Below are 16,177 nucleotides of genomic sequence, written 5' to 3' on the forward strand. Positions count from 1 at the left end.
GGAGATAACAGTGCTACATCTGGGTTTTATCCCAATCAACTGACATGAAGGCTAATGAACTTCTCATTTAATTCTTTTGTTTTTTAAATAAATCATAGTCTTACTCTTTCCTCAACTGGAAACTTAAAAGCACCTTCCCCATAAAAGGTTTATTTTGTCTGGTAAAAATGTATACAGGAGACTGCCCAACATTCCAGAGTGATCTTTCATAGATACAAGCTCAGAAAAGGGGAGTGGACAGAAAAACAGAAGGGAAAATGACTTTTACAAATTCAAGTTGACAAATTATCAGAATTATTTCACCCAATTACAAGCTCCAGAATTCTTGGACATACATGAAAACATAAACACGATTAAAACATTCTTCAAAAACAACGTATAGACTGGAAACTGAATGTAGCTTAAGAGGACAAGCAACAGCAGATGTGTACTGTACACACAGTGGACATTCTGCAAAGCAATGTCAAAAATGTACATTTTCAGTAGGTCTTTCTGAGTCCCCTTAGATCCATTTTGAAAGAGATTAGAGTCCTTTCCAAAATATAAGTAAGATCATTGTAGAAAAATGAGAAAACCAAAGATTACAGACAATAAATCAAAGAATTCACAGACCAGTGAAATGCTTATGGTGAGACAACTACTGACTGAGGGAATGTATCAGGGTTTCTCTGAAAGTAATGCCTCCTATTTTATTACGTTGGCCCACCATATCAGAGGCAGATGGTGGTATGGCAGCAGAGGTTGAATCTTCCTGACAATATTCTGTCATATTCTGTAGCCCTGTGACAGATGGCAGCAGAGGGGCAGCCTGACAAAACGGCACCTGACATGGAAGTGTGTATGAAGCAAAGGGGTACAGTTGAATTAATCCATGCAGAACACATGACACCCATTGACATTCATCAACACTTGTTGAATGTTGATAGAAACCCGACAGTGGATGTGAGCACAGTGAGGCAGTGGTGGTGTGACAACAGGTCACCTCTGCTGGTGCAGATTGTTATGAGTGCAGCACGCAGGCTCTTGTCCAAGGCAGGCAAAAATGCATAGCTAATGGTGGTGATTAGTGTTTTCCAGCTGAGAATTTTCTCTATCAAACAGTGTTACTGTACCTGTCATTACTTCCATCAAAATAAATAGGAGGTATTACTTTCACAGTGACCTATGTAACATGCCTTCTACCTTGCTCAGCTTTTATCAAAATTAAGATGAATGCAGTGCCCCTCCTTAGCTGGGGAGAGCAGTTGTTTTCATCAGTTGCTGGAAACAAGAAAAGAAAATCCCTCTGGGAGCACTCACAACTTGTGCAGCAGGGACAAAAGCAGCAGTCTATACCAAAATACACTTTTTATAACAGGAGTTAAAATGAAAACAAAGACAGTGAAAATTAATAGAAGCCTTGCTTGCTTTTGCATAAGAAGCTTTTCGAAGAATGCAAAGCTGCACAACCAAAGAACTTTCTAAGGTTTTAGTTATAAGGCTCTATCTAACTGAAGTGCGTGTTAAGCTAAAGAATAAAAGAAGAGACAAGAAGTCTCTTGGGAGTTTTCTGAAGATTGCATTCTTTAGCTTGTGAAGTGAAAAACAGTTTATTTCTACCAAGATAAGATTCCTTGCTTCAAAAGGGAAAAGTGCAGTATTGCTATTACTGAAGAAGAGGAAGTAGCTACAGCATTCTGTTAAAAGATGCCAAAGACAGTGTTTTTAAGAAGATCTAAATGCAAACTTTTAATTCTGTAACGTCATAAGAAAAGCAGCACAGACAACAGCTATTTTATCTGGATCCAACTGACACATAAGGCCACAAAATTTACTTTAAACAGCAACCTTTGTTTTGTGACAGAATCCAACCAAACCAGCCAATGTTTGAGACCAAGCTCACTTTGTGCCTCACATACACAGTACTCTTTCAAATTCACATCATTGTTCACATTGTTGTTTTGGATCTGGTGGAACTACTTTGTTACACATTTTTCTTACGCAACACATACCTAAATTTCCATTTTTTAATCATGGAAGCTCTCCATACACTCAGAATAGCATCTGACATAGGAATATGAAGATATTGTTGTGCAAGGCCTGCTTACTGTGTTTCTGGAAACATTCATCTGAGATGTACCAGGAAGACAACTTTAATCCAAGAATCCATTGCCTGCTAATGACATTTGCTTCAGTTCTTGAAAACAGTAGACATGTTCCGAAGCTGAGCATCACTATAATGAAGCTCCATAGGTCAGGGACCTCAGCAATATTATCATTCCAATATGATTTGAATATCTTATTATCTAGATAACTTGCTGTGTCAGGCAAATGGCTTAACCCTATTAATGCAATTCTATAAATTTACTTGCAGACCATAATTTTTTTAAGCTACTACTTAAAATAAAATGCACTATATACAGGGTTCCAGACTGACTCAATCAATAAATGTCTAACGTATAAATAATTTTCTTTCCTTCCTTACCTCCAGATGCTCTAAAATATAGGGAGGATTTGTCATGCCAAGCCTCAGCATAGCTCCCTCAGGAATAGCTTCAACCAGCTTCCACAGAAGTGTAGGGAGGTCTGTGCCAATGTCTCTGCCATAAGCCCCTGTGTCTTCACTGGTCAGCCATATCTCACAAACACCCTCTGTGAATAAAAGGTGGAGATAATTAACAGATCTGTTTTAGAGCTGTTTATTTTATCATACAGCTGCTCACTCTTTTTAATGCGGGATTTCACAAGGCCATTATGCAGTCAGACTAGGTTTTCAATTGTAAGGGGGAGGGAAGGAAGGAAGGCTTATCCCATGGGTAGCAGAGGGTTATTAAGTTCATTTTATGAGCACAAGAGTGCTACAACAATGCTGTAAATTATCATTGCTGTGGAGTGATTAACATTCACAGCCAATGACTAATTCTGTGTTGCCTCTACAGCAAGTCAGTCACGTCTACTACTCTGCTCTATTTTTTGAACCTAATTCATTAAACACTGCAAGCAACATTACCCAAGCAAAGAGTTTGCACTAATGGTTGTTACTAGCAGTCAACTTATTAACTGGTGAGCTTCCAATAAACAAAAACAGCTCTAAAGAATAACGACTAACAGTCCTCTTAGAATAACTGCTAAAATTCTTTAAATGAGAAAATACAATATATTAAGATTGTATTTAAAAAGTTAGTCATCACTGCTTGACTAAGTGAGAGTGTTGAAAAGCCTGTTTCCTGCCTGTTTATTTTCCACCAGTCAGGGCGTTAGGAAATAGTATATTTGATTTGTATTGCAAAGAGTATTGACCTCAAAAAACTGAAATTTGGCAATAATATCCTCTTGCTCAAAGAGGGGAAATGTTGCACCATCCTTTAATAATGGCTGAAGGCAACAAGGTTTCACACAGCCACTTCCATCAGTCTGCCCAGCTCCCATCTTTTTAATAATGCAGTCTCCCTCCTCCCCCCGCTGCTCCAAAGCGAGAAATAAGCCATCAAGAATAGGGTGACTGAGAAAAAGACTCCTGTGATTCCCAATAAGAAAAGTTAGCATTAACTCATTGAGGGGCTAAATTTCTGAGAAAAACGATGAATCGATAAACAAAACCATCTGAACACCATAACCATTCTTCAAGGCAATCATGAAGCATCAAAGCACGCTCTGGACAAGTAGAGAAAGTATTGCAAAATAAACTATATAAACTATTATAATAAACTATTGTTTATAGTATGAAAATATTTTTCAGATGAGGAAAATACAAAGAACTACACAGAATCCAATCAAATAAAAAGAGATAAAATAAGAAAACCACAAATTTTCCAAAAATGGAAACTCTCACTGTGGACAGCAGAAGGACGATAAAGGTAGACAGCAGCTATGTCAAGCAAAGATCATTCTGTTTGGATAGAAAAGTTCTCACAGTGATTCATTAATTACAGCTGAAAACATTTACAAATCAAAGGTAAACTAAGAAACTCATCACTTAGTAAGCTTTTAAGCTTTAAGAATAAAAAGAAACAGATGCATAGCTCTGTTGATGTAGGAGCCTAGTGGCAAGCATTCTTGAAGCAGTGCTCTCTGATTATCCAATTTTCCATCACAACTTCGTAGCAACATTTGAGTAGGGCTGCCCAGTGCCTTAGGTACACTGAACTTGCCTACACACACAGTCACACATCGGTTCCACTGCAGTTGCTGATCATTTCAGAGCTGCACTCACAGCAGACACTGCAATGTTACAGAATGTGTTCTGAGATTTGTTTGCCCAACATTTTTCTGAGTTATAGAAAAAAACCACGTGAATTATGGATCACCCACATTTTAGAAATAAACGGAACACAGATGATATAAATGATGGCTAGCATCCTGTTGTGTTTTTTATATCAGCTTCCAGTAGCTACCGTAACACTACAAAACAGTAATTCACTTGCTGTTTTTCTACTGAAATAGAGTAAATCTCACTTTTAAGCTTTCATCTGACTAGGAATGGAAATAACATTCAGGTGGAAAACAACAGTGAGGTTTTAAAGCTGTATAGGTGGGGACCATTAGCACCCCGGTGGGCTGAAACTTCAAACCAAATCACGTGAAGAGGAAGCAGCTGTAATAGCAAACCAGCAACAACAAGAATAACTGTCTCGTCTGCTCTCCTATCACGGTGCTGAACAATAAGCAGTGGGAATAATTCATGCTGAGAGAGCCAAAGATGAAGTCTCAATAAGAGGAGGAGGGGGAGAGCACCTGTATTTTAGAGAGCTTCCTTCCCAATTTCAGGCTGACAAAATGAATCTTCCCATATTTAAAGACACTGTATTTGCAAAAAGAGTAAGTGAACTCCATAAACAACTATGGCAATACAGGCTTGGTGGCAGTTGTTGCTAAGCTGCTTATTTTAGCCCTCTGCATCCTGAGTTCAGGAGTCTCTACTAAAACTGAGTAATAAAACAATAGATCCCTCAGTCTTCTTAATAATGGGAAAAATCCCTCCCTTTTTCCACTCAGCCCTCTGCACTACAGCTGCATGTAGAAAGCTATTCAAATCCAATGTCTAATTGGGTACAGCATTTTTTTTCTCTTCCTCTGCAGTAAGCCTGACCAGCTCATACGCCATTCTGTTATTTGATAATTTTGGTGCTAATAAAAGCAAGCTGATTTTATAAACAAGAAAACTGATCCAGCCTGCAGAGACTGGATGTGCAAACTTGGAGAGTTTGTTACATTATTAAGGTCAATTATCATTATATTCAAGTAATTACATGTCTGTCTTTGGTCACAGCACATAGTTTATTCCTCATTCTGCCATCACCACCCAGCACAAGAGTAACCTCAACAGCTGGATCCCAAGCTGCGCCCTGCTGTAATTGGAGATGACTGAGAATGAAAAATGTTGGAAAACAAAATGTTTCCAAGTAAATAAAGGAAGTTCTGAACCAATTCCTTCTCCAGCATCTCATTATAAATATTATAAATAATAATTATTGCAGATTATCTGAAACACGCTTTAACATAATTTTTCTAGAGCTGTCTAAACAATCCTTATAAAGGGAAGAAGAAATCCTAGTGACTTTATATATGTTTCTGTTTTAGAGACCATTGAAATGATTTGTTTCTTTAATTTAAAATTTCTAGACCTTTATATTTCACTTTATTTCCATGCCACTATTGAAAACACTTTTCAGCAGTAGCACAGTTATTAATTTGAAGAGAAATCTACTCCATCTGAAAAATTTACTTCAATCTCCAAAACTGCCAAAAGAATTTAAAATATCAGATGCTAATCCTACTGACATTCTTTTATGTGTTGACCTACTGTTTAATTGCTCTGCAGGCTGCTGTGGTGGGAGATAGCCAGTTCTAACCTTCTCGCTATTCCACGTACAATATCATGAAGAATGGCATGGGTTGGAACAGACTTTAAAGATCATTCAGCTCCAATCCCCCTGCCATGGGTAGGGTTGCCAACCACTAAATCAGGTTGCCTGGGTCCCATCCAACCAGGTCTTGAACGCCTCCAGGGGCGGAGCATCCACAACTTTCATGTCACAACCTCATCACCCTCTCAGTAAAAAATATTCCACCGAAATGTAACCTGAATCTTCCCTCTTTTAGTTTAAGACCATTCCCCCTTGTCCAATCACTATCCGCCCAGGTAAAAAGTTGGTCTCCCTCCTGATTATATACTCTAAGTATTTGAAGGCTGCAGCAAGGTTTCCCTGTAGCCTTCTCCAGCCCAAAGAAGCCCAGCTCCCTCAGTCTTTCTTCACAGGAGAGCTGCCTCAGCCCTCTGATAACTTTCATGACTCTCTCCAGCAGATCCACATCTTTATTCTACTGGGGGCTCCAGACTTGGATACTGTACTCCAGACCTCACAAAGACAGAGTAGAGGGGGTCAATTCCCTCCCTCTTCCTGCTGGCCACCCTTCTCCCATTTTCTCCACGTTCCTGGGATTGCCTTGACCTAAGTGCAATACCTTCCACTTGTCCTTGTTAAAACTTCATTAGGTTCACATCCCTTTGCATGCCATTCCCTCCTTCCGTTGTGTCAACTGCACCACTCAGGTGTCATCAGCAAATTTACTGAGGGTGCATTCAATTCTACTGTCAATGTCATTGATAAAGATTTTGAAGAACACCCATCCAAAGACAGATCCCTGGGGGACACTATAACCAGCCTCCATCTGGACAAAAAGCCATTGGCCACAGCCCTTTGGCTGTGACTATCTAAGCAGCTCCTTATCCACTGAAAATTCCAGCCTTCAAACCCATATTGCTCCAATTTAGAGATAAGAATATGGTGTGGGACCATCTCAGTGACCTTGCATATCTCCAGGTAGTTGCCATTCCTTTGTCCACTAATGCCATTACTCCATCACAGAAGGCCAGCAGATTTTATTTCCCTTTATTGAATTCTATTTAGTTACTGCCAATCTATTTATCTATATTGTTTAGTCTATCAGCCTTGTCCCCTAGTTTGCCAGCTACCTCATCACCCTGGTATTATCTCCCAACTCACTAAAAATGCACTTTATACCTCATTCTGCGCATTGTTAGTAAACATACGAGGTACTGCTCCAGGATCAACACAGGTTGACAACAAGGAATGCCACTAGGAACTGCCAGCTAGGTTGGATCCCTGCTCTGTGAGTTGGGCAGCCTAACCAGTTCTCTCGGCCACGTTATCATCCATACACACCTCATCAATGTGTATATATTATAGGACACTACTGTTAAGACTTTGCTAAATTCAAGCTAAAACAAAACAAACAAAAACAAACAAAAACCAAACAAAATACAAGCCCTCTACATTTTTCCCCTCCTCCATGTAGCCAGATATCTCGAGAAGGCAGTCACATACCATTTCTCAGTAGTAAACCTACTGTGGGTGATCCCAAACATCTCCTTGCCCTTCACATGTCTAGAAGTGCCTTTGCCCCACGACCTTCCCACAGACTGATGTTCAGCTGCCCTATAGTTCTCCTCTTCTTGCCCTTCTTGAAGGGCAACGTGACATTTTCCTTTTTCCAGTCATCAGGAATCTCCTGATTGTCATGATCTTTGGATGATGAGGGGCAAAAGCATTGTAATGACACCAACCAGTGCTCCAGGCACACTCAGTTATCTCCCATTGAAGGATTATTTCCATTAGTTCTGGATGTCAGGCTGCAGTAGCAAGAAGTGCAGCTATGTTTCACAACTGTTTAGTTCAGTACAAGCCTTAAAGCAGTTGTGGTTCCTGTTGTCCACAGGATGACACAAATATTGGAGTGCTCAGGAAATGAAAACACTAACTTTTATGGTCCACAGATTTTTGAAACCAAATGTGTTTGAGAATCAATATGTATTGAAACACACTAGAATATTACAAAAGGAAATACTGAAGGACGGCTATCATTCATTCTACTACACACAAAGTTATACTTCTTCCTTGTCAAGATGCTTTATTCAATTAAAGGTTTGGACAAGCCGTTGATTTACGATGCATAAATTTCTTTACAAGCTATACATTAATATATTCATGGCATGATTTTGTTCAATGATACAAAGCCTTAACAGGAACTTGATTTAAAAGTTCATTTAATATAGACATAACTTAAGTGATGAGAACAAACTCCTGATGCTACAAAATCTTGGTAAAATTTTGGGCTATAGTTCTATATTCTAAACCAGTAGAGCCACTTGGAGCCACTTAACTCTTCTGGTGACTACTTTTTAAAAAGCCTGAAACATCTCCTGACTTTAGCTTTTTAAGGCATCTAACAAAAAGTAAAACACGCTATTTACTTATATAGGAAGTTGAAATTGAAGCTTGAAAGGATTTTAATGCAAAACAGCTCAAGGAGGAGTTCAAAGCTATTTCAATGAAAATGCGTTAAACTTTTTAAAAAATCTTGGTTTCAAACATTTTTTTTTTTACCTCAAAGGGTGTTTAGACTTGTTGTGTGATTTCATGTAACATACGGAGCCAAATCAGAGCTAGACAAAAAAACAAACAAAAAAACCCCCCACCCACAAAAGAAGAAAAATTAGACTGTTCAAAAGGAACTTTTCTTAATTATGTGAAAATTAAATATATATATAATATCCTTTTTTTTTTTTTTAATACAAAATTAAAAGAACAGAAACAAAGCTAATACTACCCACACGCACACAACAAATACATGCACACACTTCCACCACCACTTTTTGCATAAATTTATTAAGGTTACTTTGGTGGTTTAGCAAAAAAAACCATCACAGAGTGGAACAAAGATTTCTGGCCCAGCTACCTGTTTATTCTTTACATTTACAGCTGCCTAACATTAATGTAAAGACAGCCTACCACATAGTTTATATTTAGACAGATGCGCAGAATGATAGGTGTACCATTCTTTTAATGCTGGCTTTCCATCTTATCTTGGGTGGTTGTGAAAAAGGAAGCTACACAGATGTATTTAAGGTTGTCCTTTTCAAAAGTTAGGCATCAGAAGAATGAACTGTTGAGAACATCAGCTCAGTGGATTACCTTTTTTTCTCAATTCATTAAATACAAGCTTCATTTACAACAGCCACAGTTGTTATTTTCAAAGAAGTGTTACAGCTGGGACAGGGAAGCAAGAATTTGAGGACTAATATCAAAACCAAAACCTCTCCTTTTGCAGCAAACACTTCATCATCAAGGTATTCACAATGAAAGTTTACTACTTGTGTTCTGCTGCGGGGCTTAACACTTTCACAACTTATACCAAATACTGTTTGTTTTGCTTATTTCTGTGAGTATAGTGATAAGCAAAATATTTTGATAAAATGAGATTAGTATCTGAAATTATTGCCCTTTAATAAAAAGGCAAATCAATTCCAAATTCAATTGAACAAGAAATAAGAATACCTCTGAAAGTAATAAAGTTTAGTTAAAATAATTTATTCTTCCTATGGCATTAGAAAAAAAATAGTTCATAATAAAGTGTTCCCAATCACAAACATACAGAAGAAAGGGTCAACTGATCATTAAATACCAAAGTAAGCATAATAGGCTTTTCTCTTCCACAAAGCTAACCCTTGTCCTTGCTTATAAAAGGGGTTCATCAATCCCTATAGGACACTCTGTTCCTAATAGCCTACTGCTTGAGCATAAAGCAGCAGATTTGCCCACTTTTAATCTGTAGTGCTTCTTAGCAAAGTGGGGAAGAACAGTGGGAGGAAAGGAGAAAGTACAATAGGTCAGTAGCTGCTGCAAACGGCGTGATAGCTGAACTTATTATGAGCCCAGTTTTATTCTGCTACAACAAGAGAGATTCAAAAGGGCATTAAGACAGACAGATATTAGCTCCGTGTTCACAATGCAGCATTACACACCTTGCTTTCAAGGAGGAAATTAATAATACCATACATCATGATAGCGAATTGGGTTTTAAAGTTGGAGGAGGAAAGCGATTTAAGAAAATTGAAGGGAAACGTAGTTACTTTTCATGAGTTGGTCCTAGTTTTCATGCTGGTTTGTGTTGGAAGGGATCTTTTAAGATCACTTAAGTCCATCCCTCCTGCTATAGGCAGAGACATTTCCCTCTACAGCAGGTTGCTCAAAGCCCCATCCAGCCTGGCATTGAATGCTTCCATGGAGAGAGCATTTGTAACCTCACTGGGCAGTCTCACCACACTCACAGTAAAGAATTTCTCTCTAATATCCAGCCTAAATCTACCCTCTTCCAGTATAAAAGCATTTCCCCTCACCCTTTTGCTACCTGTTCTTATAAAAAAGTCCCTCCCCAGCTTCCCTGGAAGGCCCCTTCAGGTACTGGTAGGCCACTATAAGGTCCCCTCGGAGCCTTCTCTTCTCCAGGCTGATAAGCCCCAGCTCTCACAGCCTGTCCTCATCCGGGAGGTGCTCCAGGTCTGATCACCTTCACGACCCTCTTCTGGACCTGCTCCAACAATTCCATGTCCTTGTGTTGGAAGGCTCCAAAACTGGACACAGTACTCCAGGTGGAATCTCATGAGAGCAGAGTAGAGGGGAAGAATCACAACTATTGCCTAAGTCTTATATGTACTAATGATCAGGGACAAAATCAGCTAATTCAATTCTTTGTTGAATCAAGAACACCATTAAAAAAGTCATTTCAATGGTACGTAACAATACACGCATGAAGAAATAAAAGCAATAGAGATCTAAAGGTGCTGGTCAACAGCAAGCTCAGCATGAACCAGCAGTTCAGTCTGGCAGCCAAGGGGGCAAATTGCATCCCGGGGTGCATTAAACACAGCTCAGCCAGATGGACAAAAGAGGCAGTTATCCCACTGTATTTAGCAATGATGCAGTCTCACATTGAGTACTGGGTGCAGGTCTCAGCTCCACAGAATAAAAAGATTGTTAAGGTCTTCAAAGGCTTCCAGAGGAGGCACCAAAGGCAGTAAAAGAGCTGGCAGACACGTCCTGTGAGGCAACCTGCCCAGCCTGAAGAACAGGAGGCCCGGAGGCAACCTCATTGCTCTCTGCAGCTCTCTGTGGAGGGAGAGCAGAGAAAAGTGCCAGATTCTGCTCATGGTCACCAAATGCAGAACATAAACAGCACATACCTGCCATAGAAGGGTCAGAGTGGGCACTGAGAAACATTTTTGTACCAGGATAGCAGTCAGCCATTGGGACAGGCTTCCTAGAAAGGCGGCTGATGGTCCATGCTTGTCAAGAGGCATTTGGACAATGACCTCAATGCTTTACCTTTTAGTTACCTCTGAAGAGGTCAGGCAGTTGAGTTGGACTCAATCTTCACAGGCTGATTCCAACTGAAGTGTTCAATTCTTTTGACTGGGTGACCATAGATAACAAAATTTGCATGAAGGGATTTAAACACAAAGGAATGCTAATTCAGAAAACTCAAAACGGAACTGATTTAGAATTGTTCTGTGGTCTTATATGAATAAACAGATAGGTAGGTCCATGAAGTGAGGAATTACTGTTCTCAGCTCTATGCTTCGCAATTTGTGAGCTACTGATATGCTCCTGTTGGCTTTGTACAATAAGCAAAGAGAGAGGGCACTCAACCATCCACCAGTCCAGCACTCTTCAGAAAAAAAAAATAAATAAAAATTATTCTTCAGCTATTGAAAAGGCGATATTTCTCCAAAATAAAGAACTAAGGAATTAAAATATATCATTTATATGCCTAATTTTGAAACACAAATGACAAAACTACTTCAAACTTTGTACTGAAAATGACAAATACGAGAGATTTTGTTTATGACTTCGAAATTCACTTGGAAAAAAAAAAGGGTAACGTGTCACTCATTATAACGTAAGTTCTCCATTTAGAAATGAAAACAGGCTATCAGTCTGTTGCAGATGAAGAATTAGATGCAAATGGTCACACGCTGCACAAATTCACATAGATGGTCGTGAGCTGTAGGCATATTCTGTGACATTACAGGATGCAGTGCTAATTAATGGAGGCTTTTACTGAATAGCCATCTCTGTAGTGCTAATTTAAACAATGTCTTTATGGAAACTGATTAATTCTCTGGAAGTAACATGTCGTATCAAGTTTCAATAATTAAATATACTTGTAGCCAAGCTAAATAATAATCAGAATGAGTTTACAATGAGAATAGCTTACAGATTTTACAATAGCAGCTTGAACACCAGTTACAGGATGTGGGAGAATCATTTGACATGGGAACTTGCTCTCCAGAGATCATTCTCCAGCTCACATTTCCTGTGTTTTTAAGAGCCGGAGTATATTATGTTCTTTCATTCAAAGTTTCTGACTTTTTTTTTTTAATAGATTAATAGCAAGAGTAGAAAGAAGCCATATTTTGTTCATCTACACACGACATATTTAAAATTACTTGAAAACAAGTTTGAAATTATTTCAGTTAAAGCAGAATGCTGAAATTTGAAAATATGATCAAAGCAAAAAGAAAAAAAAATTGATAAAAGTTGATGTCTAACTTTAACAGAAAAGATTAACAATAATGAATTATCTCTGACCTGTTACATACCCCAAGACGAAAGCAGAAATCTTAAATTCTCCTATGTGTTGTGATCAGACAAAAATATAGTTAAGTACCACCATCATAAGTGACAAAAATAAGTGTTGAACAATGTACAGCAATTAAATTATCAGCAAAGATATAATAAACCTCAAGGATGACATGGAATACAGAACTATTTATTAAAAAGGGCCTTCTCCATGTAAAGCAATCCTTCTATAGATCAGAGTCATTTTATTTTATATCAAAGTACTCAATTCCAAGGACAGTATCAGATACCAAAGATATGGAGGGGCAGTGTACAGTTTCTGAGGATGATAATGCTTGTCTTAAATCCTCACAATAGTATAGACAACATTTTTAACTTATTAGGAATATCCTAGCTGTATTTGCAAGAAAAACAACTTGTTGCTGCACACGACAATAAGCTCAAAAGGCTTAGTAGGAAACTGAAATTAAAATATTCTTTAAAATTATCATACAGGTAGAAACCATACCATAATCATCCTGATTTCTGACACAGATCTCCTCTAATACTCACTGCTACTTGAAGTATATTCTAAAATGGCTGTCATATCCTAAGGAACTGTAAATGGATCAATTTAAGAAAGAAAGAAGGCTATTTTGAAAGCAATGCCTCCTATATAATTATGTTGGTCCACAACGTCAGTGGAGGACGTTGGTGGGACGGTAGCAGAGGTTGAACCTTCCCACCAATACAGTATCACATTTTGTTGCTGTGTGACAGATTGCAGCACGGGGACAGTCTGACAAATTGACATCATGGATGTGCTGATGAAGGAAAGGTGTGTTACTGAATTCCTCCATTCAGAAAAAAAAATCTGCCTATTGGCATTTATTGATGCTTGCTGAACATTTATAGAGACCAAACAGTGGAGGTGAGCAGAGAGAGGTGGCGGGTGGTGTACTTCAGCAGTGGCAACAGTGACAGTGGGTTGCTTCTGCTGGTGTAGATTGATAGGAGCACAGCATGTGGGCTGCTGTTCATGGCTGGTGAAAATGTATAGCTAATGCTAGTGATTGCATTGGAAAAAAAGTGTTTCATACATGAGAATTCGCTCTTTCAAATACTGCGCTCCTTGTATCTGCTGGAGTTTCCATGGAAATATATAGGAGGTATTACTTTTGGAGTGACCTACATAGAGCACTCGTATAATATCACTCATGGAGTTTCCCTAATTCTAAATTTATTTAAGTATATCTATTGAATTTTCACTCAGGACACAGTGGGTCCATCCACCTTAATCCAAATTTATATAAAATATTCAGTGATACACCAACAAAATACATCATAATCAAAATGTAATTAAAAATCTGTTGGAGATGTCCACAGGGAGGTCAAAGAGAAATCATTCAAGGGTTTTAAAGGATATTAATATTTTTTCCTCATACAGATTAATTCCCATTACGGTCTTATTCTAAATAATAATTCACTTCCCGATGAACTGATTGTATGTCAATACAGAAACATGAATTAAGTCAAAACTAAGAGAGATGAGCTTCTGCTGAGGAACCTCTATCAAAAGAATATTAAAAGTGCAATTACTTGATACTTTCAAAACCAGAATTCAAACAGTAGTCTAGTTGCTCAGAAAGAAAAAGTTTAGTATTTCTCCTGTAAGGAAGCACTGAGCAGATGACACTGGAAGAAAAAAACACTTTAAAAATTTGTCAAAATAAGTTAATAATCTCTTTGTTCATTAAATGTTCTTTAAACGCTTAAGAAATAACTACAAGTCTTATACAACCTTGCCTCTCTCTTCATTTAAAACAAATTGTAATGATTTCCTTATAACATGCTGTATTTATCTCTGAAAAATATAACTCATCAGTGTAGTCTGAGGGAAAAAATTATGAAGGTATTGAACTGTACAAATCTTGTAGCAGCTGCTCATCTGCATTAACTGTTAGAAAGCCATCATTAGGGATAACGTGAAAGCCTTAATGATTTTGCCTTAAAGATTTCTTTTTTTAAAGGAGACATCCTTAATACTGAGAGATCACATTTCCCTTCAAAAGGGTACCTGTATTCTCAAACAGTGCTTCTTGGCACAGCAGTTTTAATGTTGGAGTAACGGTGTTGGCGTTACTTGTTCTGTTTTACTTGAGATGGCTTTCCAGCGAGAAATGCATTTCATCATTTCACAGAGCTCAGTTTTAGGACACTCATCTGTTCTGCAGTGGGCACGTCAAAGTACCAGCTTTTTGGTGCCTAGGGAGAGAATATTTATTTCACTTTGGAAAGCAGAGGAAAGTGAAAGGAAGGCTGGGTTCCAAATTCTGTCAGTGGTGTTCACGTGCTAGAGGAACACAGCAAAACGGTGACAGGAACACGTAGAATACCACAGCAGCTAGGGCAAATGATGCGATTTGTCTGGTACAGTACTCCAGGCTATGAACACTCTTTATGGAATCTTTGAAGGGACACAGAAAAATCAGTTTGCAGAAAAATCCTTCAGGCAGCAGCAGTTTAGTCAGTCTTACAGAAAATCCGCATGTGTCAAGAATAAAAAGAAAAATCCTTTGAATAACGTACCAATCTGGTACGTCTGCTCTGAACGAGCACAAAAATCTCGTGTATTCTCTTACTAGCAACTCTTATAACAGTAAATGATTCTATTGAATATCATTACAGAAGCTGCAACAGAAGCTGATATTGGGAAGACAGTTCCTTGTTTCAGGGTTTTCAATGGTTTTCATCAGTTCTGAGTTTCAGGGTAAAGAGCCAAAATTACAGAGTGAGGTTTTTCTTTGGTTGTCGCTACAATGCCTAAGAAGCTGTACTGAAATATAAAATGCTCAGTACTTTGAGACTTTGAAAAATATTAGCACAGCATTCCAATGACTGATCGACTTAACAGCAACACCGCAATCAAGTCATAGAACTCTGCAACTGCTACGGGGCCTCAGAATTCCACACGTAAATCATCTTTGGAGGAACTCAAATAGTTTTCCTTCAGGACACTATGAACTCTGAAAATAAATTCTAACCTTAACTTTACAGAGGAGTCACAAATCAATTACAAATGCTATTCAAGAATGTTTTCCGTTTTTCTGAAAGAATAATGATCCAATAGTAAAGAATATTGCTTTGCATATGTTTATATTTCCTCATAATGATAGGTGGCAAACTTTACAGAATATTTTTAATAAAAAAGCCAAAATTCATGCACTAAGTTGGATAAAGAAAGAAAACTCATAGAATGCACTATGAAGTCATTAACCACCCAACCCAAAGCACAACTAACAGTGACAATGTATGCTATCACAGACTGCTCAGCTGCAGAACATGCTCTATTTACATACACTACTTGTAATTGCATAGAAAAGCAAGCTCTAACAAAGTTAGAAACAATAAGAAACCTAACAGAGCGTCTGTTTGTCCCTTATTTTATAGGTGGAAAAGGCATCGTTTCTTAAGTAACGCATTTTGGCTGCCAATAATTCCCATTTAACAACAGGAGCTCTAGGCCAGTGGCTTGTGCTTGAATTTCCAAATAACTTGTTAAAGGCTCACGGTGACTCCTAAGTAAGCATAACATGATTTTTTTCGTCCCTACAAAACAAATTCATAAAGATGGGAATAGAAGGGCTCTTTGAGCTTAGCATATTTTCAGAAATATTCTTTTTCTGTTATTTCCTCCCTCTTATCTCTGCCCTCAAGTAAAATACAAAAAGCAGTGACCTATTTCAACATTTTTTTCCTCAAAGGGAAATTAAATG

General features: G+C 38.2%; 1 protein-coding gene across 5 annotated transcripts in view; it reads right to left on the reverse strand.

The window, feature by feature from the left end:
• CDKAL1 (CDKAL1 threonylcarbamoyladenosine tRNA methylthiotransferase) overlaps nt 1-16,177 on the reverse strand; it is a 364,081-nt gene that overhangs the window by 131,555 nt on the left and 216,349 nt on the right. For all 5 annotated transcript variants that reach the window (XM_090136868.1, XM_031610103.2, XM_090136867.1 and 2 more), the window contains one exon: nt 2,465-2,631. In XM_090136868.1, the coding sequence (XP_089992994.1) occupies nt 2,465-2,631 (167 nt within the window). The remainder of the gene's footprint in view (nt 1-2,464; nt 2,632-16,177) is intronic.

The sequence above is a fragment of the Phasianus colchicus genome, chromosome 3 (genome assembly GCF_987193195.1).
Source record: "Phasianus colchicus chromosome 3, bPhaCol1.hap1.1, whole genome shotgun sequence".
NCBI lineage: Eukaryota > Metazoa > Chordata > Aves > Galliformes > Phasianidae > Phasianus > Phasianus colchicus.